Source organism: Globicephala melas, chromosome 2, assembly GCF_963455315.2.
Source record: "Globicephala melas chromosome 2, mGloMel1.2, whole genome shotgun sequence".
In the NCBI taxonomy this organism is placed as follows: Eukaryota; Metazoa; Chordata; class Mammalia; order Artiodactyla; family Delphinidae; genus Globicephala; species Globicephala melas.
In genome coordinates this window covers 16,046,833-16,074,193 of record NC_083315.2, presented here as the reverse complement: position 1 = coordinate 16,074,193, position 27,361 = coordinate 16,046,833, and the positions used below count along the sequence as shown (strand labels likewise).

General features: G+C 34.7%; 1 protein-coding gene across 1 annotated transcript; it reads left to right on the top strand.

Annotated features, from left to right (window-relative positions):
* On the top strand, positions 1-26,865 carry ARL5B (ARF like GTPase 5B). The gene is made up of 6 exons (XM_030837116.3): positions 1-333; positions 12,311-12,371; positions 13,951-14,098; positions 16,247-16,330; positions 17,661-17,812; positions 20,423-26,865. The coding sequence occupies exons 1-6, from the start codon at positions 285-287 to the stop codon at positions 20,469-20,471; spliced, it is 543 nt and encodes a 180-aa protein (XP_030692976.1). The 5' UTR covers positions 1-284; the 3' UTR covers positions 20,472-26,865.
* Positions 26,866-27,361: the final 496 nt, after the last annotated feature.

Sequence of the window (27,361 nt, the reverse complement as noted above, 5' to 3'; positions counted from 1 at the left end):
TTGAGGCTGGTTGAGGCTCTGGTGGGTAGGTGGGTTCAGACCGAAGGGACTACGGGTCGGCGTTGGGCTCAGTGGACTCGAACAAAGGACTCTCGGGCAGGGACTTGGCACGGCGTTTTCTGACGGGTAGCTGAGCGGCCGATCGCGGCTTCTCCGCCAACCAGTGCTGTCGCCGCGTGGTCCCAGTCTGCTTCTCCTTGGTTCCCCACGGCCAGCGCCGCGGTGGGGGGCCCGGCGCAGCGGCACCTGCTGCTGAGGGAACCCCGTGGCCCGCCCAGGTGCTCATGATGGGGCTGATCTTCGCTAAACTGTGGAGCCTCTTCTGTAACCAAGGTGAGAAGGATGGAGCTGCGCAACGGCTCGAATCCGAGGCAGAGGTCTAGCCGCCGAAGGGGACAGCCGAGGGGAGACAGGTTTCTAGGTGGACACAAACGTTCTGAGACTCAGAGAAGTGACTTAGTCGAGGAGGTGGGTAGAAACTCACTATTTTAGGCTGGAGGAAGGTGCAACGTGATGGTTGGGAGAAATGGAATGTCAGAAGAGGGGGCATTTGGTGTCCCTGGATCCAAACCAAGAATTTGGGGATTTTAGAGAAGGAAAGCGGAAAGCACCTAATGATACCCGGAGGCACTTGGAGGGCCTTTTCCATCTCTATTAAGCATCCTAAGTCTTGCCCCAGGATAAGTGTCCACCCAGAAAGCAATCAACTTTTTTTTTTTTTTAATTACTAATGATGCTTTGTTTTGCGCCCTGCTCTTTAAGCCAGTGCGCCTTCACGTTCTCTCTGATTTCGCCTGCTTTCCAGGACTCGGGAATGAGTTGTCCTATTGAGATACACCAGTTTCTGGAAATCTTCGTCTTAAACCCTTCATTCCTTTCTTCGATGTTGGAAAACGAAATGCTTTTGGTTCTATGTAGGCTATTGCGTATCCGTAATTAGTCTAGAACTGGTTCTGAGACGTCTAAAAGTTGCAAGTCCAAAGGGCCAAGAAGTTGTAAAACCTGTTCTGAGTCAGAGTGAATGAGATGTGATGGCTTCTGAAGAGAGAAAATACCCAGATAAAAAGGGCCGGGAATAGGTAAAGTTTTAGGCATTCTTTTAACAGAGTGTTTTCTCAGTAACTGAAACCAGTTTTAAAACTCAAATAGTTTCATTTTGCATTTAATACCCGGGCGTAATAAAAGCCAGTGTTTTATGATGATACCAATTTGTTACTGCTAATGCGGTATTTTTTCTTTGGATTTAAGAAGTTATGAACAGAATGAAATGGTTTTAGTCACTTGTTCCGTAGGTCGATAAGAATACTAAATAGCCTTTTTCAAGGTTACAAGTTAATAAAGATAGATATATGCATACGCATATACACGTATACGCATATACATGTGTGTGTATAAACGAAATTACTGCAGATAGCACTTATCAAGTGATTTCAAAGTGGCCAGAATTTAACTCTATACATTTTTTTCCATAGAGATATTATCCATAAATTTAATACATTTTTTTCAGTAGTTTATATTTTCTAATCCTTGTTACATGAATTTACTATGTAAAGCAGCTTTTTAAGACATGTTTAAAAGTATAAAGATTAATAATCACCTGCTTATCTTTTCCCATAGTTTAAGAAATAAAACATTACCAAAGTCGTTGGTTCTCCTTGTGTAACTTGTCCCATTCCCTTTTCTCTCCTCTCTGTTTTATTACTGTTGTGTATCTTTTTGTTTTTGGTGTTTTTTTTAGGCTTTCTTAATCAGACTAGAAGGGAATGAAGGATGTAGAGGGAAAATTCGGCAGATGATGAAAGACATTCATGGGCTACTTTTGTAGTCACACAATTGTTTAGTCCTCTTAAATCACCAATACTGTTTAGAATTTTTCTTTCCCTTTAACTTCCTTATTGAAAATTTAGAACTACATAGTGGTTATTCTGTCATTTTATTCCCATTTATTCATGCAACTAACATTTAGTCATAGGCCATAACCCAGTCATCAGAGTTAGGCCTAAGAGACGCAAAGGTTAAAATACAGAAAAGTTACATATAACTTGCTCTCAAAGTACTCAAGAATCAGTAAATGATACAGATTGGGGAAAAAAAAGATGTAGCATGGTAAATTATTTCACAGGTATGTATAAAAGCATGGTGATGGTCAACAAGAAGGAAGTGATTAATTTTTTCTCAGGTGATTCCTGGAAGACTTTACAAAAAAAGGTATACTTGGACTTTAGCGATAAGTAGGTGTTTACAAGGCATGCTATGTTATTCTAGGCAGAAGGACTAATACGCAAATGGGAGAGGAATGAAATAGTTTGGTGCATTGAGGGAAGCTGAAAATAGTTTAGTTTGGCTGTATTTTAGTTTGCCTGTGGGGGAGTTAGAGGAGATGAGGTTGGAGAGGTAGCTAGGAGAACCAGATCACAGAGGGCCTTGTGTGTAGACTAAGATGTTGAACTGCAAGCCATGGGAGCCGAGCCATTAGAGTTTGGTCATGTATGTTGTTTTAAAGCAGGGGAATAATGTGATCAGATTGATACTAGTCCTGTATTTTTACTTTCTATATGTATCACCTGACAATCTCAGCATTTTCCATTTTTACCACTGTGACACATCTAATCCAGTGATTAGAGTGACACATCTAATCACTCAGTCTTGGTCGCATAGTATGCCCAATGCCCCACCTCAGAGCAGTTAAATCAGAATGGGGTGGAGCGCCGTGGGCATCAATGCTAAGATGACTCAAATGTACAGGCAGAGTGGACTACGGCTTATATTACCGTAAATACTCCTTTCCCTTATCTTTCTTCCAACATTTTTCCCTGTAGTATTTTAGAGCACCAAGCATCTTCTTATAAATTTGATACCTTTCTGGGAATAAGTATACTAAAAGCATGTATCCTCTAAATAAAGCTGTTACAAACTACGTTCTTAGTCTCTGTGATTTTGTATTGCTTGATTTTAAGCTAGAAGTCTGATTACTTCAATGCACTTATCAATTGAAGGAAATAATTTCAAATCTGATTATCTTTTTAGACATTATTGTATATATCTTTGTGTTTGTTTATGTGTGTTGTACAGGCATACCTCAGAGATATTGTGGGTTCGGTTCCAGACTACCAAAATAAAGCAAATATTGCAATAAAACAAGTCACACAATTTCTTTTGGTTTCCCAGTGTATATAAACGTTATGTTTAGGCTATACTGCAGTCTATTAAATGTGCAATAGCATTATGTCTAAAAAACAATGTACATATCTTAATTTAAAAATACTTTATTGCTAAAAATTGCTAACTATCATCTGATAGCGCAGGGTTGCCACAAACCTTCAATTTGTATAAAACGAAATACCTGCGAAGTGCAATAAAATGAGGTTATGCCTATATAAAATACATACGTGTATATCTATCTTTAGATTCACCTCAGAAGTTGAGCGTTCCTTTTTTTTAAACTTCTTTTTAAACTTTCATAGACCTTGTTCTTTTTCTGTCAGTTATTTCTTGTTTTATCCAGACTTAAGAATGAATGGAATATGATTTTAATTGTAGTTCATTTTCAGAACCAAAAACAATGACATTTTAACTTAATTTCATTATCTCATCATTTCTTTCTCATTGGTGAATTTCATGGTATCATTTTGAGCACTGATATCCAATTTGTATGTCATCGTTATTGTTCTTCACTTCTGATGGCTTACATCTGATGTCTCCTGTTAGTATTCTGCTCTTAATTCTGTTCTTTTTGCTAGTTTCAAACACACCAAACTTAAACTTACCACTGTCTGCTCCCTGTTTTCCAGAACCCACTTTATTCATACCTTCAAATGGTTCAGACTTCTGATCAAATGTCACTCCTCAGAGAGCCCTTTCCTCCCCTGACCACTCTTACCTCCCCAACATTCAGTCGCTATGTTTTAACCCTTTGTTTTTCTGAGTAACGTTTATCACTACCTGTAATCATATGATAAGTTTATTTGTTTACTTGTTGTCTGTTTCAATAGAAATAAACTTCTTGAGGCATGAACTTTGTCTTATTCGCTGTTGTATCCTCATTACAAAGGCTTTTGTTCAATTTTTTGTTTTGTTTTTCAAACATAAAAAGTTTATATTGAAGTAACACATACATATTCTTTTTTAAAAGTTACATAATGCTAAAGTCTGAAAATGATGTGTGTTCGTCAGATCTCTTTAATCTCTTAACTTTTTTCCCAGCATATACTTCCACATTTCTGGATAATATACGTATGTGGAAATTTTAAACACTGTAATTTTTTTTTTTAAGAATTGAGATATAAATCAACATATAACATTATATTTGTTATCCCAGTATAATATTTTGGCTTAATCCACACTCTTTTCATTTTTGTGACTATAAAGTTTTGTTACTACTGAGCCACAATGTGCTGTAATTATGTTTCCCTTTTTTCTACAGCTTTTTCCCCCCTAGAGTAAATAATCATATCTCATTGCCTTAGTTTTCTTTGTACATTTGGCTAAGTCATTTCGTGCCATCCAAAAGCTCTCTGTACAGTTTACACACATCACAACTATCAGATGATTTATCCTTCCTACCCGCCCTCTCAGTATTCCATCCTGCTCCAAATTGGACCTGTTTTTCCTCTGTGCCCGCCACACAGCTGTTCTGGACTTGTCCTTGCTATCTATCATTCTAGGAATTTCCTTTGCTTTTCTGTCTTATTAGAACTTAACGTTTTTCTTGCTTTACTCTTACTTTGATGAAGTACATCCTTCAGAAGTTTCCTGAAAAGTTGCCCAAAGTGGTCATTTTTTTGTGTGATTCCAAATATCTGAAGATATATTGGTCTGTCCTCACTTTTGATTTATAATTGGGCTGGATATAGTTAAGTTGAAAACGTTTCTTTCAGAATTTTGAAGGTACTGTCATTGTCCTCCAGCTTCCAGTGTTGTTGTTAAGACCAGTATCATTCTTTTCTGATTTTTTTCCCTCTCTTTGTAGTAGATATTAGAATTTTCCATTTATCCCTGGTATTTTTAAATTTGAAAGAGGTGTGCCTTGTTGTGTCTTCATTCATTGGACCTTTTCAACACGAAGTTGCACCTTTTTCCATTGTAGGAATTCTTTCCTTCCTTCATCCCTCCCTCCCTCCCTCCCTCCCTTCCTTTCTTAAATTTAGGATTTCTTCCTCTACTTTTCTGGAAATATTATTGGTCATATGGCACTAAATTGATTATCAATTATCCTTTTCCATTTTTCTGGCTCTTTTTTTTGGAGTCCTGGGATATTTCCTTTGTCTTCCAATCCTATTGACTATTTTCAGCTATCATAATTCTAATTTATAAAAACTTTTTATTTGCTACATTTTTTTATTCTTGTGGCGTTGCTTCTTAATGCTATGTCTTCTAAGTGTCTTAGTTTTTTTGTTTGTTTGTTTCTATTTATTTTTATATTAGCCCTTCACACTGGAAGCTTTCCCCATAGATCTGTTATAAGTAATTCCATGCATGAATATACCACAGTTGTCTATTCATTTGCATCATGATGAGTTATAATATTGTGAAACTGTTAGATTGTTTTCTAAAGTGGTTATACCATTTTTATACTTTCACCAGCAACATTTGAGGCTTCGTTGCCAGTATTTTAATTTTAGCTATTCTGTTGGATGTGTACTGTTATTATCTCATTTTGGTTTTAATTTGCATTTCTGTGATGATTTTGGGGTGTTAAACACTTCTTCATGTGCTAATTGGCCATTTGTGTATCTTCCTTTGCAAAATGTTCAAATCCTTTGCCAGTTTTTTTTGGGGGGGGTCAAAAAAGTTATTCTTTATAATTATTTCTATATCCCGGAATTGAGTCTTTTGTCAGATATGTTTTGTGAATATACCCCCATCCCCACCCCCAGCCTGTGGCTTCCCTATTCATTTTATTAATAGCGATTTTTGCTGAGTGGAAGTTTTTGGTTTTGGTGAAGTCTCAATTTCTTTCTATGTTATTTTTCTTTAATGGCTGTTACTTTCTGTGTCCTGTTCCTTTCATCTAGAAGCTTTAGCTTTTATGCTTAGGTCTGTGAGCCATCTCAGATTATTTTGAGGTTATGATGTGAATAGGGGTTGGGCTTCATTATTTTTTTACGTGGATATCTGCTTGTCCCAGTATAATTTACTGAAGACTTTTCTTTACCAGTGAATTACTTTGGAGTCTCTGTTGAAACTCAGATGATTCTTATCTCTAGACTTTCTCTTCTCTTGCAGTGACTTCATGGTAAATTTTAAAGGTGGTGTCAGTCCCATTTTTGTTTTGTTAATCTTTTCAGAGAAAAGATTTTAATTTTCTCTGTTTTCTAATTTACTAATTCTTGTTGTTTATTTCCTTCCATCTGCTTACTTTGAGTTTGCTTTACTCCCCTCCCCCCACCTTCTTAAGGGTTAGCTGGGTGTCATTGTTTCTGTTTCTTTTTCCTTTCATATATAAACATCATTGTTTTTGTTTCTTTTTCCTTTCATATATAAACAGCTGGCTGTAAATGTTCCTCTTAAGTACTGCCTTAGCTTTATTCCATAGATTTTAATATATTGTATTTCATTCAGTTGGAAACATTTTAAAAATTGTTTCTTTTTAATTTCTTCTTTGAACTATGGCTTATTTATGAGTGTTGTTATAGTTTCCACATACTTGTTTTTCTTGATAGATTATTTTTGGTTCCAAATTTAATTCCATTGTGGTCAGAAACATGCTCTGTAAGCTTTCCTTTTTTTCTTCCCCCCAAATTTATTGAGACTTTCTATAGTTCATCTAAATGGTCTGTTTTGGTGCATATACCATTTGCGCTTGAAAAGAATGTGCATTCTGCATTTGTCTGCAATGTTCTATAAATGTTTATTAGCTTAAGGTGGTTGTTAATTTTGTTTAGATATTTTATATCTTTATGTGCATCTCTTATAGAGAGCATATGTTGGGATCTTGTTTATTTTGTCTAGTGTGAAATTCTCTCCCTTTTAATTGGAATGTTTATCCGATTTATTAGTGTGCTTAGATTTATGGCATGGTGAAATATTAAGGTATACTGTTTTACCATTTGTTTTCTGTTTGTCCCATCTGTGTTTGTTTTGTTATTACTCTATTCTTCCTTTCCCACTTTCTTTTGGGTTGACTGTTAAATTTTTTAAGAATTCTATTTTAATTTATTTATTGACTTTTTAAGCAATTCCTTTTCACATTATTTTTATGGTTCTTCTAGGGATCACAACATGCGTTCTTACCTTTTTGCAGTCTACTTAGAGTTAATAATGTAACACTTGTAAAGTGTAAGAACCTTGAAACTGTATATGTAATTGCATACTCTCCTCCCTTGTCGTTTATAACCATACAGCTTACATGTTATTTGTATTGTATCTACATATGTTATAAACTGCACAATACAGTGTTATAATTTTTGCCATAGACAATCACATGTTCTTTAAAGTTTTAAGAGAGGGTAAAATTTTCTCTTATATTTACCCACATTACTATTTTTCATGTTTTGAATTTCCATCTTGTGAATTTCCTTTCAAGCGGAAGAACTCTACCATTTTTGTAGTGTGGTTTTGCAGGTAAATGAATTCTCTTAGTTTTCTTTTATCTGAAAATGTCTTTTTTTCCCTTCATTCCTGAAGTGTATTTTTGCTGAAAATAGCATCTTGGGTTGATTTTTTTTTTTTTTTAACTTCATAGGCCTGTAATTTCTTTATCTGTAAAATATGCAAGGTGGCCCAGGTCAGTAGTTTTGTGCATTTTTGGAGACCTGGGTTCCTCAAAGTTGCCATATAGGTAACACATTTGTTGATGAAGAAGTGGGAGAGAAGGAGTAGATCTCACGTTCTGCAGTCTCTTCTAAGCTATGGTATTTTATGATTCTATAATAAGTATAATATAAGACAGAGTTTTTTATAGCTCTCCTTTTTCTTTCTTTCTGTTCTCTCCAAGAGGCAGACTGCTCCTCGTTGCTGTCCAGGACTTCAGGTCTCAGGTTGTGACATCACATCCTCTGACATTTTACTACCTACCTATTGCAATAATGCAAACTTATTTTCTGTAAATGCAGTATTTCAAATTTTAAGTCACCAGATTTGGCATAGGGCATTTTTATTTGTTTAGTTATATAGTTGTTTACATATTCTGTGTTCACATAGGGCTTGTCCTCATTACATAACAATTTTAGTGCAGGTATTATGTATCTAGAAGGTAGCAATCCCTATTCATGATATTTGGGTGGCCATCTTATATCTCAAAATTAAAAGTTAGTCATTTTGTCATATATTTTAACAATATCCAATTTTAACATGATAAAATAAATGTTAACATATTATTTCACAGTTTATTAACACTGCCAATATTTAGTGCTTCTCTAATGCTTTTCTCATGTGAGTCTGTTTTCATTGTTTGGTATTCTGTACTAAAACTACAAATTCTATTTGTTTGGTATCTGTACTAAAACTACAAACTGAGTTTATAAAAAAAACTTTTTTAATTGGGTAAAGGGAGAAACTTTTTTTTCTTGTTGTTTTTCTTTTACTTATTTTTTTTCAAGTTCCTTTTTCATCATTTTTCTTGTTAGCCATTTAACCTGTATTTGTCTACAAGCAAGTGAGCTTACTAATTTGCTTTGAAGCTTCATCCTGTAAAGGCATGTCTTTATGCCTTCCCTAAAAAAAAAAAAAAAAGAAAAGAAAAGAAAAGTAAAGCCGGCTTTTAAGGAAATCCAAGAGAATAAACACCAAAGCCAAGCCAATAGAGAAACTTATGTGTAAACACTTGGTCAAAATTAAACAAAAGCTCTGTGATGAGCATTCCTTCATTTGATGTAAATAAACTTGCTTTGTGTTGGGCTCTGGAGATGCATCATTAGTAACACTGGAAATACTCTTCTCACACCTTTGTTATGAGGAGAGGTGCAGCTTGGTCTCCTAGAAGAGATTTCTCGTGAAATAAGATGCCCAAAGTGACCATCTCGTGGTGTGCAGACACTTTTAAAACATTTGGATTCCTTATAACTCTGATTCTTATGGTAATGCTTAACCCAAAATTATTTAGCTATCCACAAATCATCTTAAATTGTACACACCCCATCCCCAACACGCACATTCCTACCCCTAAGCATGGTCAGCCTATTACTCTAACATCATATATTTTTTAATAATGCTATTGGTAAACATTGGGAAAAAATAAATTTTCTATAATTACATTTGTGAAGTCCATTCTAAATAAAGAATTTAGTATTATCCATGTTATAGTTTGCCCTCTTTAAGGTTAACTGAGAAATAACTGTTTCAGTCCGTCAACTAAATATTTTGTTTTCATGGAGAGTAATTTGAAGAGTTGGAAATTAAGAATATATGGCTTAGATATACATATTGAAGAGCAGTTGAAGTTGTAAAAGTATACAATTGTATAATTTTCTCCTCATAACTTTAGAAATTTCAATTTTAGTGAAATGGAAATCTCTGCTTCCTGCTCTGTAAATAAAAATGATGTTAAAACGTTTCATGTTTTTCTCAGTGGCAGCAATTCACAATTTGACCTTTGGCATAAAGCCTTTCTCACCTTAATTTGAGACTGACTTGAACCATAACTGATATATTTTGAAAGTTTTTTTTTTAACCTATTAGATAAATACATAATAAAACCATCTTTCCACATCTGCTTTAGTTAATTATGACAGGCAAAGGAAATTGTTTTTATCAAAGCTACTCTATAGGAAATCACTCTGACAGTCACATAGCTTAGTTGATCTTTTGTGTTTCAGTACATAAGATAAGATTTGTATATGGCCTGTTGATTATGCCCAACCAGAAAGACAGCAGTACAGAACAAGCACCCCGTGTCATGTTTTTCAAGCATGAGGGCCTCCTTTTAACATCAAGTAATATGCACTACTGTGTGATCATAGTTATGCTTTTGGTATGTATTGATGTGAACATTTGATAGAGCACTGTGATTCAATAATACCTTCAAGAAACTTTATACTTACTTAATCTAGATACCACTTGGGGACATTTAAAGCAACATTAATTTTATTTTCAATAACAAGAGAATATGTGTCACCTTCCGTATTTTTCTCATTGTTCCTTGAATAGGTAAAAACTTTAAAAACATTTGTGAACTGAATGAAGTCTTTGGTCACTGACATACTCAAGTAGCAGCTAAGTACAACAGAGGCATTTGAAAAAAGAAGGAAGAATTACAGTTGTGCATAGAGTACAAATAGCTTTTATTTTGTACTTGGTTTTTTAGTAAATGCTCTTTGAACTTGACTTTACTCTTATTGTATAGATAATGTTAAAGACAGTTTTCAAAGAAAAGATTTAAAATAAACGTCTGTTTATTTCATGCTTTTAAGCACTTAGCTGTTCCTTTACTGTTACTTTTTTATATAAACTCAATTTTAACATCAGAAGATAGGTCTCAGTTTACCTGAAGGATAGATATACATACTTCATCATAAGACAGAGTTGAAATTTTGTGTTTTGTCTTAATTCCTAGACTTGCCTATCAATGAGGAGGAAAAGTCACCTTAAAAAACCTTAAGTTAATCAAACATTTGAAACTTTAATGAAATTCATACTCTATCTACATTCAGGGTTTGTCATTCCTGACTTAGTTTAAACGGGGGACCAATCTTTCAAAATGATGCATTATTTATGAGTTTTACCATCACAGGCCTTCAGTACTGTGATCATCATTATAATACAAATGTGAAGCCAGGGGCAGGCACGTTTGAAAATGGCCCTGGTGTTCACTTGAGTTCAACAATGATGGTACTACCTGGTACTATCTTTCCATTCCCTCCTCCCAGCAGGAGTATCTGCACCCAGGTTGAGATTACCTTTATACTAGTGGCTTCCTACTCAAGCCGCTGGGACCACGTGGTCTCCAGATCGTGGGTGGGTGGAGTTTCCAGCTGTCACCAAAATTTCACCAAAATTTAGAATGTTTGTTCCTCCACTGGTAAGAGTGCTCTCATTCTCACACTGTAAGGGACAGAAACAGGGCAACACTTCGATTGGCTCCATTAGAAATTAGGGGATACAAATCAAAAGAGTCAGAAAGAGAGAATGATACTGAGTTATAATAAGCAAACAAGTTTTATTTATTTTTTTACAAAGTAGCTCCTGCCATAGTGAAAACAGCCCTCCCAGAGGACCATGTCATTTGTCCTGCATTAATATAGACAGTGCCTACAGCATGCAGGTCATGAGAAGATAGAAAGATGGTTTGTCATATAAGAACTTGTCTGTGAACTATGGCTCCTCTTTTTGACTGATGTAATATTGATACTTTAGGAATATCAGCTGATATTTGATTAGATGTATAATCAGAATTTTGATATTCATCAGAGGTTAACAAGAGCAGCAGGGATCTGGTATGAAATGTGTCAGATTCACTACAAATCAGTTGATTATGTGCAGAGGTTCTTATGGTGACTTCCTTGCATACCCTGCTGAGTTTCACTAGTAACTTTTTAAGCATTCTGTCCTGGGGAAAAGGAATCTTCAATATATTCTGTATAGTTTAAAATCTAGAAAAGATGACCTGTGAGTTCTAAGGATGTTTCAAAATATCTACCAAGTAACAGAATAATTAGATGGGCCTTAAAAATCCTTATGAAAGAAATGATACTTTTAGCCGATGGCACCAGAGGAGGGAACTGAAGAGGTTTTTGTTGTATACAAAGAGTGAAAACAGTATCTGCTCAAAAGAGTTACCCAGATTGAAAAAGCCTTGAAGACTAAGTAATTGCTTATTTATCTGTAAATTAATGGAAGGAATGAAAACTGGTTGAAATTATGTGCCTTATTATTGACAGGGAAAACTCTTTAGTTTTATGTTTTCAATTGTATTTTAAAGTGAAAAGAAAAAATCTTGGTACATTTAGGTAGGAAAACGTCTGGCTGTAAAAACAACTTGATAAAAAGCTAATGTGATTGGTAGAGAGGGCAAGCAGGTGTGTAAAACACTTTTATTTTTACTTACATTTTAAGTCATAATGTCTCATCAAGTTTAGTATTTGGGTTTTTCCCCCCAAATTCAGCAAAAGTGACAAAGTTCTCTTGTGCCTCCCTCTTAGCCATCTCCCTCATTCTTTTATAAGAGATGGATAGAGAACGTCCTAATAGATTGCCTCACTTAAGGCAAGTAGCGTTGACATCATGAAGTTCTCTTTATTTCCGGTATCTTATTCCAGGAGTAAATATCCAGTGAATGATTCTCATTAGAGGGCTAACTAATAATCATTGTTGAAAGCGTGTAATTGAAGTATGCAGCAGTGTTAAATGCTTATGGTTTGCTTTCTTTTTGTAGAACACAAAGTAATTATAGTGGGACTGGATAATGCAGGGAAAACCACCATTCTTTATCAATTGTAAGTATGGGTGTTTATTTAAACAGTTTTTATTATTTTTGTTATTGGAGCTAATTTTGTATTATTAATGAGATACCATTATAATATAATGGGAAAACTTAAACACATGGTTTTGTGTTTTACCAAACACAAAATTTATTAAAAAGTGAGTAAGGTAAACTGCCATATGTTTGCTACAGTCAAAAACACTCATCTTTTTCCAGCCTTGAAAGAAAGAATTAATATTAAACTAAAAATAAATGAAGCACACATTCTAGTGCTGGAAGGAAGGAATAAAGTACATTTTGCTTAGTTCTTCCCCCTCTGAAGTCCATGTAAAATAGACTGATATCGATCTAGGAAGCTATTGCTACTCTCCTGACTAATAGTCCTGGAATTCTTTAACATACCCAGACTTGTCAAATCAAAAGAAATGAAGATCGCCCCTGAAAATATTGCTTTGGTAGCTTGCAACAGAAAGAGGCTTGAGACTTTCAGAGAAATACATTAATACTTTAAGGAAATTTTTTAGCAGCCACTTGTCAGACAACCTCCCATTATCCTTTCAGTGCCAATGAGATGATCCTTGTTAAACAGTGGAAATGGATCTGTGTCCCAGGCATTTAACAAATAGTTATGAAATACAGTGCTCCATTGTGTGCTTCTTATCTCTTCCCACCTCATCTTAAGTACATCAGCTGGCAGCTCTCCAGAAGTACTTCACTTAAGCAGTGCTTAATGTTTTTTTCAGCTACTCTGCTAAAAAGCCACAAACTTATGGCTTGTTGTTTCAGAGTTGAATAACTACTCGTTTTTCTTTAAAACATTCATTCATTGGCCATTATGTAATTTAATATGACACAGCCTTTGGACATTAGAAATGAACATTTCAGAAACCTGTCATCATTGTTGAAATAATTTTGCACACAGCTTCAAAAATACATATATTAAACCCAAGGGAGAGTTGCAGAATTCTTCCAACATAGTACTGACATGTTATAGGCAAATATGTATTTGTTGAATTAATTAATGTAGCTTAACCAATGAGTATGATAATACATGTGATATGAGCATCAGTGTTCTAAATAACTTTTCATTTGCCCATAGACTGTAGTTTTCGTTAATAGGCATGCACTGATTTTTATGGTTGAGCTAAGTGTCTTTTCTCACATAGACAGTCTTTAAAATGATAGCCTACTATTCAGTGGTTACTACTTTGCAAGTGTTGATGACACAGTCCCCTGGAAACTTGCTCTTTCAGGATGGGGGATTGGTTCTGCTCTAACCGATAACAGGGCATGGGGTTATTGGCATTTTGGCCACGAAAATGCAAACTCACACGACACAGTTCCCTTCTGTCCAGATCAAGCCTGTAGTTTATTCCATTAAAAGAACAAAAAAAACTGCCTTTCTTCAGGAGTTGTTCTTTGTCTAGGTATTTGTCTGCACAAATGTTCTCCAAGGTTCTAGTTTTGTTGCTAGCGATTACCATCATTGGTGCAGGTAAGGAAGGTTGATTCGTATAAAAATACAGAGATAAAACTTGCTTTAGGTTCTCAAGATTTACAAAAGAGTTTTTATGGTGTCTGTCTTTTAACAGCTTAATGAATGAAGTGGTTCATACATCTCCAACCATAGGAAGCAATGTTGAAGAAATAGTTGTGAAGAACACTCATTTTCTTATGTGGGATATTGGTGGTCAAGAGTCACTGCGATCATCCTGGAACACGTATTACTCAAACACAGAGGTATACTAAAGTTACTTCCGAATTTGAATGAAAAGAACTAAGGGGTAAACCCAGAAGACAGATAGGCTGTACATAAGGCATAGTGACAGTTCCCTTTTAATAAGATCGTTTTTTGTAAGGAATTTGAGGTTTTCAAATAAAAGAAAAAAGGCAAGTCAGAAGAGTAATGGGAGCTATTATTAGTGGAGTGCTTACTGTTGTCAGGCTCTCTCAATTCATCCTCAGGGCAATACTATAATATCTCCATTGTTGGAGAAAGCAGACACTAAGATAAATTATATAACCTTTCCCAACTTTATAAGAGGACCTAGTTAGTTAGAGGAGGAATAAAATATTTTAAGCATAATTTAATATAGGATTTTCAAATAACATGAATTGCACATTCAAATTTTTGGTGAGATTATAATTAAAAAGCAGATGATTTGCAAGCCATCCCCCTAGCATTCTTTGTCACTTATTTTCATCATTGGAGTCGACCCGGGGAACAAATCTGGAATATCTTCTATATCTGTTTTTATTTCTTCTCAGATTTTTTTTTTAAACCATGCAGTGCTATTGAGAGAGGTTTATCTTCAGGAATACTAATGCACAATTGCATCCATAATTTTGCTTTACAAAGAGGTACCAAACCAATTACTTTTTCTATAATGAAACCTCTTAAAATTTGAGGTTTTTTTTTTTTTTTTTGAGGGGGATTGCGGAGGAGGTGGAAGTGTTGATGCAGGGAATTTTTGGTGAATAAGTTGCCTTTTAAAATAAAAAAACATGTATTCCTCTAGATTTACATTGTAATAGCCTATGTGTATGTGTGTATATATTCCAGTGCAGTGTATGACTGGTCAAACCAGATGGCATATCACAGATAAGCAGCAGCTGTGGCAGCACTTAATTTTTTTTCTATTTGCGGGGGAGGATAGGTTGGTAAGCTAATATTTATGGTTATAGGTTAGTTTAATATATATTCCTACAGTAAAATAACGTTCTGAACCTAAAATGTGTTAGAGAGTAAGGGAAGAACAACATTTTAGCATAACTGTTGTTATTTTTTCAGAGCTCAGAATTAACCCCAAGTGTGAAAAGACCAGTTATCTTTGGTGAATAGGTCAAAGTTGGTTCTAACTGATCCCTGTATATTGATAGCATTACTAAATGGTAGTTTTTTGAAATTGTCAACACTCTAGAAGATTTCACATGGGTCCAGAAAGACATACATTGTTAGTGATGCCATTTATATGACATGTTCTTATAAACTATTTCTACAAGAATATCAAAATTACTACAAAGATCCTTTGACCTTTCATGTAGCACACCAGCATGGCACATAGCATTTGCAGTCTTAGATTCCAGGTAGGGATCTAATCTATGTGGTGTTTCTCCGACCACTTTGTTCACCCTACTTACCTCGCTTCTTAAATTCTTTGCATGGAGGCATCATCCAAAAGCTGAAATGTCTCCCTTTTAATACAGCAAGTTACAGTTGTTGACTAATTTCTGACATCTTCCTCTCATTAACTTACAGAGTTACTTCCCCATATTCTGTCTATTCTGACTTTTCCATGTTTCTTATATTTATCCCCTCTATTTTCTTTCCTTGTATCTCTTTCTAAGCCCTTGTTAGTTTATATTCAGGTTACTCTAGTTGTCTCTTTCCCTAATTGTAGTCATTTGAACAATCTGATTCTACCCTTCCTGTCTGTTTACTCACTCCTATAACCCTCAAAACCATTTAATCTCATTTCTTAACTTTTTCTTCTGCATAAAATGTTCAATTTAGGGGCCCTTTCTCATTGTATCTTCTTATTTTTTCTTATCAAAGATGCTTTTTTTTTTTTTTTTTTTTTTTTTGCGGTACCCGGGCCTCTCACTGTTGTGGCCTCTCCCATTGCGGAGCACAGGCTCCGGACACGCAGGCCATCACCTTTTCCAGCATGGTTTTTATTTGTTGAAGTTGCGAGTTATTTTTCTTATTAACATTTGGATTTTACTGCTTGATGTGATTCAGTATAATATAAACTCTTTATGATGAAAAAGCAGTGGACCATTTTATAGTGATGATGTCATAATAGAAAGTACTTCTAGCACTTAGAGTAGTTTTGCAGAAAACTTCAACATCCCATTTAATTTTCTTTCTTTTTACTTGTCTTCTAGTTCATCATTCTTGTGGTTGACAGCATTGACAGGGAACGACTAGCTATTACGAAAGAAGAATTATATAGAATGTTGGCTCACGAGGTAAATTTTGAAAAGCAAACGTAAAACAAATGGAGTAAGGTATCTGTACACTGGTTTAGCTTTTTCACAAAGATTAATGTCCTCTGCTGTTGATTATTTCATCATTAACAAAGTTTTATATATCAAATTGATGAAAGTCATGAGGTCAAAAGTTTTTAATACTTTTTCAAACTTAAGAAAACCGAACACATTAATTTGGAGACTAATACCATTACTGAAAATATTTTTCTAGGTTAAAACTACTTAGTCATGCCTTTGAAAGTCTGATAAATTGAGGCAAGAGAAAGGAAAACTTAAGGTTTTTTTCTTCCCTACAGTTTATAATAACTGAAAATTCTTTAGTGAATAATTTGGGATCACTTAATTCTAAATAGTTCATATATATGAAAGACTTAGATAATAAAACACATTCATGCACCCACTAGTCAACATAAGATATTAATTATCTTATGAGACCTCTTCAATCTGATTTCCTTCCCTCGTTTCTCAGAGAATCCTAAAAGAATTCCACCATCCTAAAAGTAGTGATTATTATTCCTGTGCGTATCTTGATCTTTTTGCTACATTTTTATGTACTTGTCAGTTCTACAGAATATTATATTTCATGTTCATAAAACTTTATATGATGGTATTGTGTGTGTGTGTGTGTGTGTGTGTGTGTGTGTGTAATGTTTTTGTAACTTGGTTTTGGAGGGTTTTTGCACAACACTGTGATTTATCCACTGCAGTATGTACAACTTTAGTTCATTCCTTTTAACAACTACATAGTATTTCACTGTAAGAAGATACCACACTTGATCTGTTCTTCTATTAATGAACATTTAAGTTACTTCTAATGTTTTGATAGTATAAACAATTCTGCAGTGAACATTAATCACTGAACTTAGGTTGTACAAAGACTTTAAGTAGTAAGTATTGCCCAGCCCTTACCTTCAGTACTCTCCTTTAAATTTTGGAGAAATTCTGTAGTATTTGGCAGTGTATACTATACTTGCCTATTAGAATAGTGCTCATATAGTTTTAAGTCATTATTTCAGATTCAGGTTTATTTTACTTTTAGTTTGACCCATTTGGCCCAATAGTAGAAAAATAATTTTTAATATCTAGTTTATATTAATCTGTCTTTGTTAGAGTAAATCATTAAATCATGGTTGAGGTCATTTATTTTTATTTCAACAAAATTTTTATATTACATAGTAGTGCCTGATTATTTTAAAGTAGAAAGATTTCATAATAATTGTTCAGTAGGGCATATTTTATCCTCCTGCTTCATTACTTTAATTTGAATTGTGATATTTCACATATTAGAAATATTTCATGTTGATTGCAGGATTTACGGAAAGCTGCAGTCCTTATCTTCGCCAATAAACAGGATATGAAAGGGTGTATGACAGCAGCTGAAATCTCTAAATACCTCACCCTCAGTTCAATTAAGGATCATCCATGGCACATTCAGTCCTGCTGTGCTTTAACAGGAGAAGGGTAAGTACTCATCAGTGTGAGCGGACGTATGACTTCTTTCAAATTTCTTGCAACTTTTTTAGGCCAACTTTCTTTCTTCTCTGAATCTGTTCCATTTTTGTTTTTAAAGATAGTTTTTATATTGTGTCTCAGGCTTACAAGGTTGGAATAATTTTAGTCAATTACTATTGTTAAATTACAATTTAACAGTTACTGACAAATTTTTTGTAACATTTCGTGTAAATGGAATGTTTCACCAAAAAAGGGCAAGAACAAACTTTTGAATTAAGTTTTCACAGTCTAGATTTTCAGTTGTTCATTTCTTGCTTTTATCATTCACTAACTGGGAAAAAACTGTAATGTCACCTGAATGAAAGAGGAAGCTTCAAAAAAGTTTCACGTTTTCTGCAAGGGCTTAATTAAGCCTAAACTCCCAGCTTTCCACAAGAGTGCGTCTTCTTTATTATCAGGAGTCATTTTTGGAGGCATGCTTCTAAACAACAAACATTTAAGATAAACGCCATTCTAATGTATTCCTCCTTTCCTAAGAATTTGAGTTTGGACATAGTAGGCCAAGGAGAACCCAGTGTGTTATATATGGTTTACCCAGTTTATTTCTAGGAACTTTTTTTTTTTTTTTTGCGGTACACGTGCCTCTCACTGTTGTGGCCTCTCCCGTTGCGGAGCACAGGCTCCGGACGCGCAGGCCCAGCGGCCATGGCTCACAGGCCCAGCCGCTCTGTGGCATATGGGATCTTCCCGGACCGGGACACGAACCCGTGTCCCCTGCATCGGCAGGCGGACTCTCAACCACTGCGCCACCAGGGAAGCCCTCTAGGAACTTATTTATCTTCAAATCAAACTGACCTTCTCATTATTTCTCATACTAGAAATAGCTTGTAATATAATAGCTGTATGTTGACTTTTTTGATCTGTACTTTTAAGACTAGGCCATAAGCACTCCATTCTTTAGCATTTAGGAGAGTAGGGTGAAATTCCTGCCGTCTTTCTATAGTGGTTTCAGTTTAGTTAATATTTTTTTTCCATAAATAAGCATTTATTGATTAATAAATCTTAATATTAAACATAAATACTCAGTGCTAGCTCTGGGTTCTGGGAGCATCAAAATGAATAAGATATCATCTGTATTCACAGTCTGATGAATTCACAGTCTGATGGTTCAAAAAAGGGAAACATTACAATAGCCAAGACATGGAAACAACCTAAATGTCCATCGACAGATGCATGGACAAAAAGATGTGGTACATAGTACTCAGCCATTAAAAAGAATGGAATAGTACTCAGCCATTAAAAAGAATGAAATAATGCCCTTTGTAGCAACATGGATGGACCTAGAGATTATCATACTAAGAGAAGTAAGTCAGACAGAGAAAGACAAATATCATATGATATCACTAATATGTGGAATCTAAAATACAATACAAATCAACATATCTACAAAACAAAAATAGACTCACAGATATAGAGAACAGACTTGTGGCTGCCAAGGTTGGGGGGAGGGAGGGAATGAGAGTTTGGGGTTAGCAGAGGCAAACTAATATATATAGGATGGATATATATAGGATGGATAAACGACCAGGTCCTACTGTATATAGCACAGGGAACTATTATATATTCAATATTCTGTGACAGACCATGGTGGAAAAGAATATGAAAACATTTATATATATGTATATATCTGGGTCACTTTGCTGTACGGAAGAAAGTAACACAACATTGTAAATCAACTATACTTCAGTAAAATTAAAATTTAAAAAAAAGGGGAGGGGCTTCCCTGGTGGCACAGTGGTTGAGAGTCTGCCTGCCGATGCAGGGGACACAGGTTCGTGCCCCGGTCCAGGAAGATCCCACGTGCCGCGGAGCATTTAGGCCCGTGAGCCATGGCCACTGAGCCTGCGCGTCTGGAGCCTGTGCTCTACAACGGGAGAGGCCACAACAGTGAGCGGCCCACATACCGCAAAAAAAAAAAAAAAAAGAGGGAATCAAGCCAGACAGAGAAGTGTCAGTGTAAAAATGTATACTACGTGCAAATCTTGGTGCCTCCATCTTCTGGCCATGGAATGGCTGTAGCTCTTTGCACAAGTTTCCAAGGAGGAGGAACAGGGAGGCGGCATCACATCAGGATCAGCAGAGGCCTGATCTGGGCAAGCTGGCTGCAGCGTGGGAGACCTCCGGCTGGTCATTCAGCCACGCGGCCACCATTTTCTCCCGCATCCATTCACCAAGCCACCAAGCACGCAGTTCGACATCCACCGTTCCAGGCACACCTCACCAGTGGGAGCAGAAACCCCCGAACCCCGCGCCCCCAGTTTAGTTAATCTTAAGGCGGGGGTGGGATAGTTATAGTCTTAATGGCAAAACCCCCAAAGCTGTATCTTCAAGATGAGACTAAAGCAGTTTCCCACAATTCTCAACTGATTAGTATCATTTTGTTTAGATAATCTTACACTTAGAAAGTCTACTTATTATAGTGTTACCTGAATGTTGGCAGTTAAATGTATGAATAATTATTGTAGAACCGACTTTTGCGTTAAGACTTAAAAATAATAAGTATACTTTCAATTTTTAAGTATAAAGTTTTTCATTTTGAAAATACTTTTTTTGTTTCAGGTTATGCCAAGGTCTAGAGTGGATGACCTCCCGGATTGGTGTGAGATAACTTTTTGCTCGAAAGAGACTCTCTATTTATTCTGTGACATGAACATTTTTCCTAGTACCTTTGGCTGCTAAGGCAGCAGCATGTTTAATTTATAACAACACAAACCTCTATGAGCAACACTTGAATCAAGTGCAGCTGAACTGGAACATAAAAGATTTTTTCTTAACTTTTTTTTTTAATGCACTAATCTTCAGTTGGATGAACATAATGTGTAACTATTTTCAGCAACAGAATTCTTCTGACTGCTTATTCTAATTATTCAACGACTGCCTTGTAAGAAATGTTTATCATATGTTTAATGTTTTCTGAAGTATTGTAATAACTTTAATGACCAGTTCCTTTCATTTCTTGACTGCCCCCTCCCCCCACCAGATAATTATTGGCTTGACAGAGCAGTAGTGGAAATTATCACGTACTGTTTGCAAACTTACCCAGCACTAAATATTTGCTCCCTCTGTAAACTATTTATCTTTTGGGCAGAACTTATTGTAAATGAGAAAGAAATATGCCTAGAAGATATGTATTTAAGGGGGAGGATGAAACATCATGAGAACTGCCTTTAAATGAGTTAATTTCCCCCACATTATTGCAAGTCATGGAATAATTTTAAGTTTCTATTAGCATGGAAATTAAGTAGGCTATTTATCTAAAAGAATTAAGTTCACTTTTCTGCTTGCAGCACAGGATTAGTTTTGGTTAAAAACGAATCAAAATAAAATATTTATTTCAAAGCCCAACTTTGATAGTAAATATTTTGAATAAATCTGGTATTTTTAAGAATGTCACATTATTCAATGCATATATAACAATTGGAAGTTACTAAAGCATACCAGCACTAAAATTAAACCAAGACACTTGGAATATATTTTACTATCAATTACAAACAACTTTATTATCAGCAAAAATTTCAACTATTCCATTTGCAAGGGGCACCGCATCTGCTTTGGGCAATAGCTAAAGCAGGAATACAAACAGTTCATTTTATTTCTTAGAATTTGAAATTGTGTCTATTACAGCATTTCTATCACCAGCAGTATATTACTTAAAAAACCATATGGCTTTCCTTGAATTTGTTAGAGGTTGTAGTGTAATAGGCTTGAAACAACTGACATTTGTATAATTATGCCTCATGTTCTAAGATCTTTTGCTGGATAATAGGAAACTGCTGAATTTAATCATGGCTTTTAGAATATTACTATGAGACTCAAGTTTAATACACTAACAACTTAAAAAATTTTTAAATAGTTAAAAACTCATAATCTAGCAAAAGTATACTTATTGGATAGCATTAAAACATTTTCAAGGCAGTCGTCTAATATGAACAATAATCTAAATAGTGCATACCTTAAGAGGGAGGACAGGTATTGTAATTTTGATCCTCTTTATTTCAAATGTGTGATTTTGCTATTATGAAAGGGATAAAACACACATAGAGAATAATACTTTATTTTTGCAGTATTTTTCTTTCATCTGGGTCAAAAATAGGATTCAGTGTTCATAAGAACATCAGTACCTGTTCAAAAGTGATACTTTAATATTTTTTATCGTAAGTTGGTTTAAATTTTGCTGTTTTCAGTTATACTTGATTTATTCTATTTAGTCTAATTAATTTAGTTGAATGTGGTAGCATTTTTCTGATTTCTGTTTAGTGGTAGCACACCCTGGAACTGGAAATGACCAGAGGAAAGCTTTCTGGGCTTTGGGAAGCAGTTGTTCATTAACCTTGTTCTGAACCTTTTTCTTAGTGATTCTATACCAGGTAGAGGATAAATTTTGTTTTTAATACAATGCATAATCAAGAACATGAGAGAAAAGCAGACATGAATCAATATGGATGCTTTGTGTTGTGTATGTGGTGGTGGGGCAGGAGAAATTATGATAGCACACTTTGCCAGAATTTCTATCTTGGTTGTATAGTTTAGCCATGAATACTGAGGATAATTCTCTGAATTCTGTCCTGAGAAAAATCATATTTAATATTCCTATATTTGTTGTTATTATGAAATCTTTCTTGTATCTAATAAGATTGGCTGGCTCCATTTTCTTCTGTCAAATTATATGGTTATTTTTTTATATTACCGCATCAGCATTATATTGAAAGTGTTAATAGTTGATTGTATTTTGTCAAACTACTAGTATAAACTCAAGTTTTCAATTTGATTTTTAAAATACAATTTATTTTATTTTCTAAATCCTTTTTGAAAAACAGTTTGTTGTTTTTGGATTAGATTTATGTTAGCTGTGTGTTGAAGATGAAATCAACATCCAACTAGGTTTTGTGCCAACGATTGGGAAAAGTTCAATTAGGAAATTCATGTAAGACTTTTAAAAAGTATTTTATAGGTTCTCATTAGATATTTCCTCTTACAGTAATATGAAAACTGATTACCCTTTACTCCAAGAGAATGTTTTGACTCAAGCACGTATCTAACGCTAAAGCATTGATTCTGACATTTATTGAAAATCAACCAGCTATAAGATATTGTCTGATGAAAAATGTAAATTTGTGATTAGTGCCTTTATTCATATTTTGAGATAAGTTCTCAATTTTGTATTATACCTGTTCTTTAGAAGTCATATTAGCAGGTAATTAATTTAACAATGAAATAGTTCAGCTTTCACCCTCCCTAATCAATCCCTCAATTGCCTAGCGAAGTTTCTAAGTGGTGGAAAGCAGGGGATCCACCCATGTTACTTTCGGGAGGTTATTCTACATTTTGTTTTTAATGTGAAGATGAAGAAACTAAATTTTAACAAACATTTTGTTATAACTAAAATGTAACTGCTACCCTTGTAAGTTCAAGGCATTTTTCTTAATTTTGAACATGTTGCATTCTTCATATTTAAACTCATCTTTCTTATTGAAGCCCATCTGAGAACTCTTTTAGAATTAATAAGCCCTTTTATATGGGAACATACTGCATATTTTGTATTGTTAGTGTAATTTAATTCCTTAAAATTTGAAATAATATATCTATAATCTATTGAATAACACGATTAAATACAAAGTTTTGCTTTTAGGTTCTTTGGTAGTATGCTTAAAGGTATAATTTTATTCTATATTCATTAGAGGAATGATAATAAATTGAAATTTCATTGTTAAAAATCATTTTTGAAATGGATGCTACTTCTGTAGCTGTAGTCATTTTGATTAAGCATAAATTAACTTTCATTACCTATAGCATAAAGAGAAAATAATTATTTTCCTATGGAAACAGTGAGTGATATAGGCAGTGCTGTAAACATTATTCTCTGAAGAGTTATGGGGAGTCACAAGGCAAAGAAAATTTTAAAACAATAAAAGCTTTATTTTTAAAAAAATATTTTTGATGTAGTATCCTAGGACAAATTATAAATGGAATTGTCTCTGACTAGCACTCATTTAATTATTAACTATGTAAAACAATACCAGTAGAAAAAATGTACTGGTATTATACCTAGAATAGATGAATTCCATTGACATTTATCTTTGAAGACCAACTTAATGAGCCTAACTTTTCATCTATGGCTTTGGATCCAAAACATTTCATATCTAGTTCCCTTCTAAAGGATCTTTTATATTTTGTCAGAGTAGAGTCACTTCGAGATACAGCATGATGAATTGTATCCAGTAGAATATTGTGCTGGCTATCTAAAGAAGTAGGTTTGAATCTTAATTTGGCCGTGACCTGTTTTACCTTAGACAATTACTATCGTTCATGGCCTTCCTACTATTTTTCCCATACTGAGGAACTTAAACTAGAGCACCAACACATCTTTTGGCTTTAAAATCCTGAACCTTTATACACTACTACTAAAAACTAAAAAACAAACACAAGAAAACCAAACCAAATGAGGGGAAGACATGTAATATGAAATTACGTTTATTTTTATCTATTATTTGATTCCCACCTCATTATCATTTCATTTAGTATATGAATACAAATAAGAAAACAAAGCATCAACTAGTAACTGCTACTCCACTTACATTGAGCTAATAGTTAATGACAATGCAAATAAGAAAATAAGCCATATTGCTAAGAAGATGATATTTAATCTACTTATAAAACACCAGTGTATATTGGAAATACTCTCTTCTGGAAACTATCTTGCTTGTTTTCCTGGCTTTTACTAACTGGATGCAAGTGGTTAGTTTGTTCAGAGTTTATTGGCTTTAGAGGCTGCCCCAAGCTCCAGTTCTGTTTGACTTTCCAGTAGTGAAAAGGATAGTGCAGTGAGGATGTCAATATTTTACAAATGTCTGTATAAATCTGGAAGTACTTTATATTCAAGGTTAGTTTTTTTCAGTAATGTCTCATCCTTATTCATTTAGCATTATTGTGAAGACTGAAATCTAAAAGCCAGTTTCCCAAAAAGTATTTTTTAAGAGTTTCAGGTAACCAGAGATAAATAGAGAAGGCCAATAAAAATAATCTTTTTTCAGCTACTTTGTTTTAAATTTAAAGTAGAAAAAATATTGTGTTCCACAGACCTAAAATCAGCTTTAAATGTATAAGGTCTAGTGAAATGTTTGGGAAATGTTAATTGGAGATTTAGAGGCATACCTAGAAACAAAAGTCAAAGAACTTGACAGTAAAGATTAATATAAGATAAAAAATCTCCAATAGGAAATTTGAATGAAAACACTGAATTGCCCCCATTCAAGGACTTAAAATTACTAGAAAATTCAGTCTTTTACTATAAAACTGGATGGCCTATATTATTTTTAATGTGACCAAAGGACTGAAGACTGATCAGGTTTCTAGAATTTGGGAGTGTAGTCAGAGAGTGGCACCTTTTGCATTTTTATAAACCAGTAATCTACCTTCTTCCCTAGAAATGGAGAAATAATAAAATGTGCTGTGCATATCTTTTGGAATAGAAAACAAAATTCTAGAAGAATGGAAATGTTCTCTTGCACAAACTTGTAAAATTTTAATTAAAAAATTACCTCATTTTTCAGTCCATACATAAGGTGCTTTGCTCTAGTCTGTGGGATGTTGCACAATCCCATAAAAATCCCCTTCACCCAACCTGTATTTGAAATATGCAAAATTCACAACTAAGAGAGAGCATTCCTTGGAGATTTTGTTTTCTTTTACTCTTGTTTACCACTAGCAGGGCTAACATGGTGTAGCAAATCCACATACTGTCTTCATTAAAGCACATGGGCAAGTGCATAGTCAATATTTAATCAGTTTAATTAAAATCAAGTAAGGGAAAGGAAAAACTCTAAAATTTGATTGATTTTATTATACTGTGAATATATTTCCATCAGTGTTGGTAAGATATCAAATGACTATCAGTTGGTGTTGGTTATGTTTATAATTTATTTGCATATTTTAGCCCTTTTCATAAGAGACTATAATCATTTTAATCTTCTTACATTTTCCTTCAGGAAATGCAGGGATTCTACAGCCCCTGTTTTGTTCTCTTGGAGTAAACTGTTCAGTGTAGTTAGGAAAACTTTTCATTTTGTCTTTTTAAAAGAGTTGAGCTGCTATTTCATTAAAAGTGTGAAATAAAATGACGGTTATGATATTTCCAATTATGTAATAGTTACAAATTTTACCCTATTCATCTATTGTACAGAGCATGGTTAAAAAAACTAAAACTAAAAGCAGTTACAGCCTTGCTCTTGCGATTGTTCTATCAGAATATAATGATTATAATTACACATTGCCATCTTAACATAAATTGGTGCTTTAGAGCATTAAAGAGGAAACAGCAGGCCCTATATACTTCTTGCCTCAGAATGTAAAACTACATTAAAGTGTCTATTTATATTTATGTTCATTTCTTAAGGTTTAAATACAAATTATTGTTATCCATCAAGCTTCAGGCTTTCTGCAAACACTGTAACAATATCTTAGCTAATCAGCTTGGTCAAGTGAAGATGGCGTTAATAAGGCCAAAATTATGAATTGGATCTCTCTGGGGGCCCCCTGGTATCGTACAGAGGAAAAAAATGTCTTTCAGAGCCACAAACTGTGCTTCTTAAACCCAACCAAACAACTGAGATGTGTGCTGTTGGTTCAATATATAAGCATTAATAAAATTAAAAGAACAAACAAATTAATGCATTCACATCATCACTTCTTGAAAGTGGTTCAAAGCACGTTCTTCTAATGGTGGGTTGTTGAAAAGACATGTTTTAAATTTTTAATAACTTTATTACTGTCATAAAATGCTTCTATATGTTAAGTTTAGGTTACTGGTACTCATAATTTTTTATTTCTGCAATTATGCTGTAATGAGTTGCTTGCATGCCTACTTACCCAAGTGAAAGGATGCTGTTTGCTCTGGAATGTTCATCTTTTAGACAGGTTTTGGCTCATTTGCAGTCATGGTGCAATACAGTGTAACATTTGTTTTCAGTCAACAGTTTTATTTTTGTCATAATAAATAATTACTTTTCCAATATGATGTGAACTGTGTTTTTTTTTTTTAAGATAAAATTTGTTTTAACAATCTTGCTGCAAGTGCTAGAAACTCACTTAGGCAAACAAAGAGAGGAATTTTTATGATTAAGAATGAGATGGGACTTCCATGACGGCGCAGTGGTTAAGAATCCGCCTGCCAGTGCAGGGGACATGGGTTCGAGCCCTGGTCTGGGAAGAGCCACATGCCATGGAGCAACTAAGCCCATGCGCCACCACTACTGAGCCTGTGCTCTAGAGCCCACGAGCCACAACTACTGAGCCCATGTGCTGCAGCTACTGAAGCCCGTGTGCCTAGAGCCCATGCTCCTCAACAAGAGAAGCCACCACGAGAAGCCCGTGCACTGCAATGAAGAGTAGCCCCTATGTTCGGTTGGAAGCACAGGTAGCAATCTGAACTCTGGATCAGCATGTGAGGGGGAGTGGGTGTTGAAGGTTTTTGGTACAGCCTGTAAGCTGTGGGATCTGATG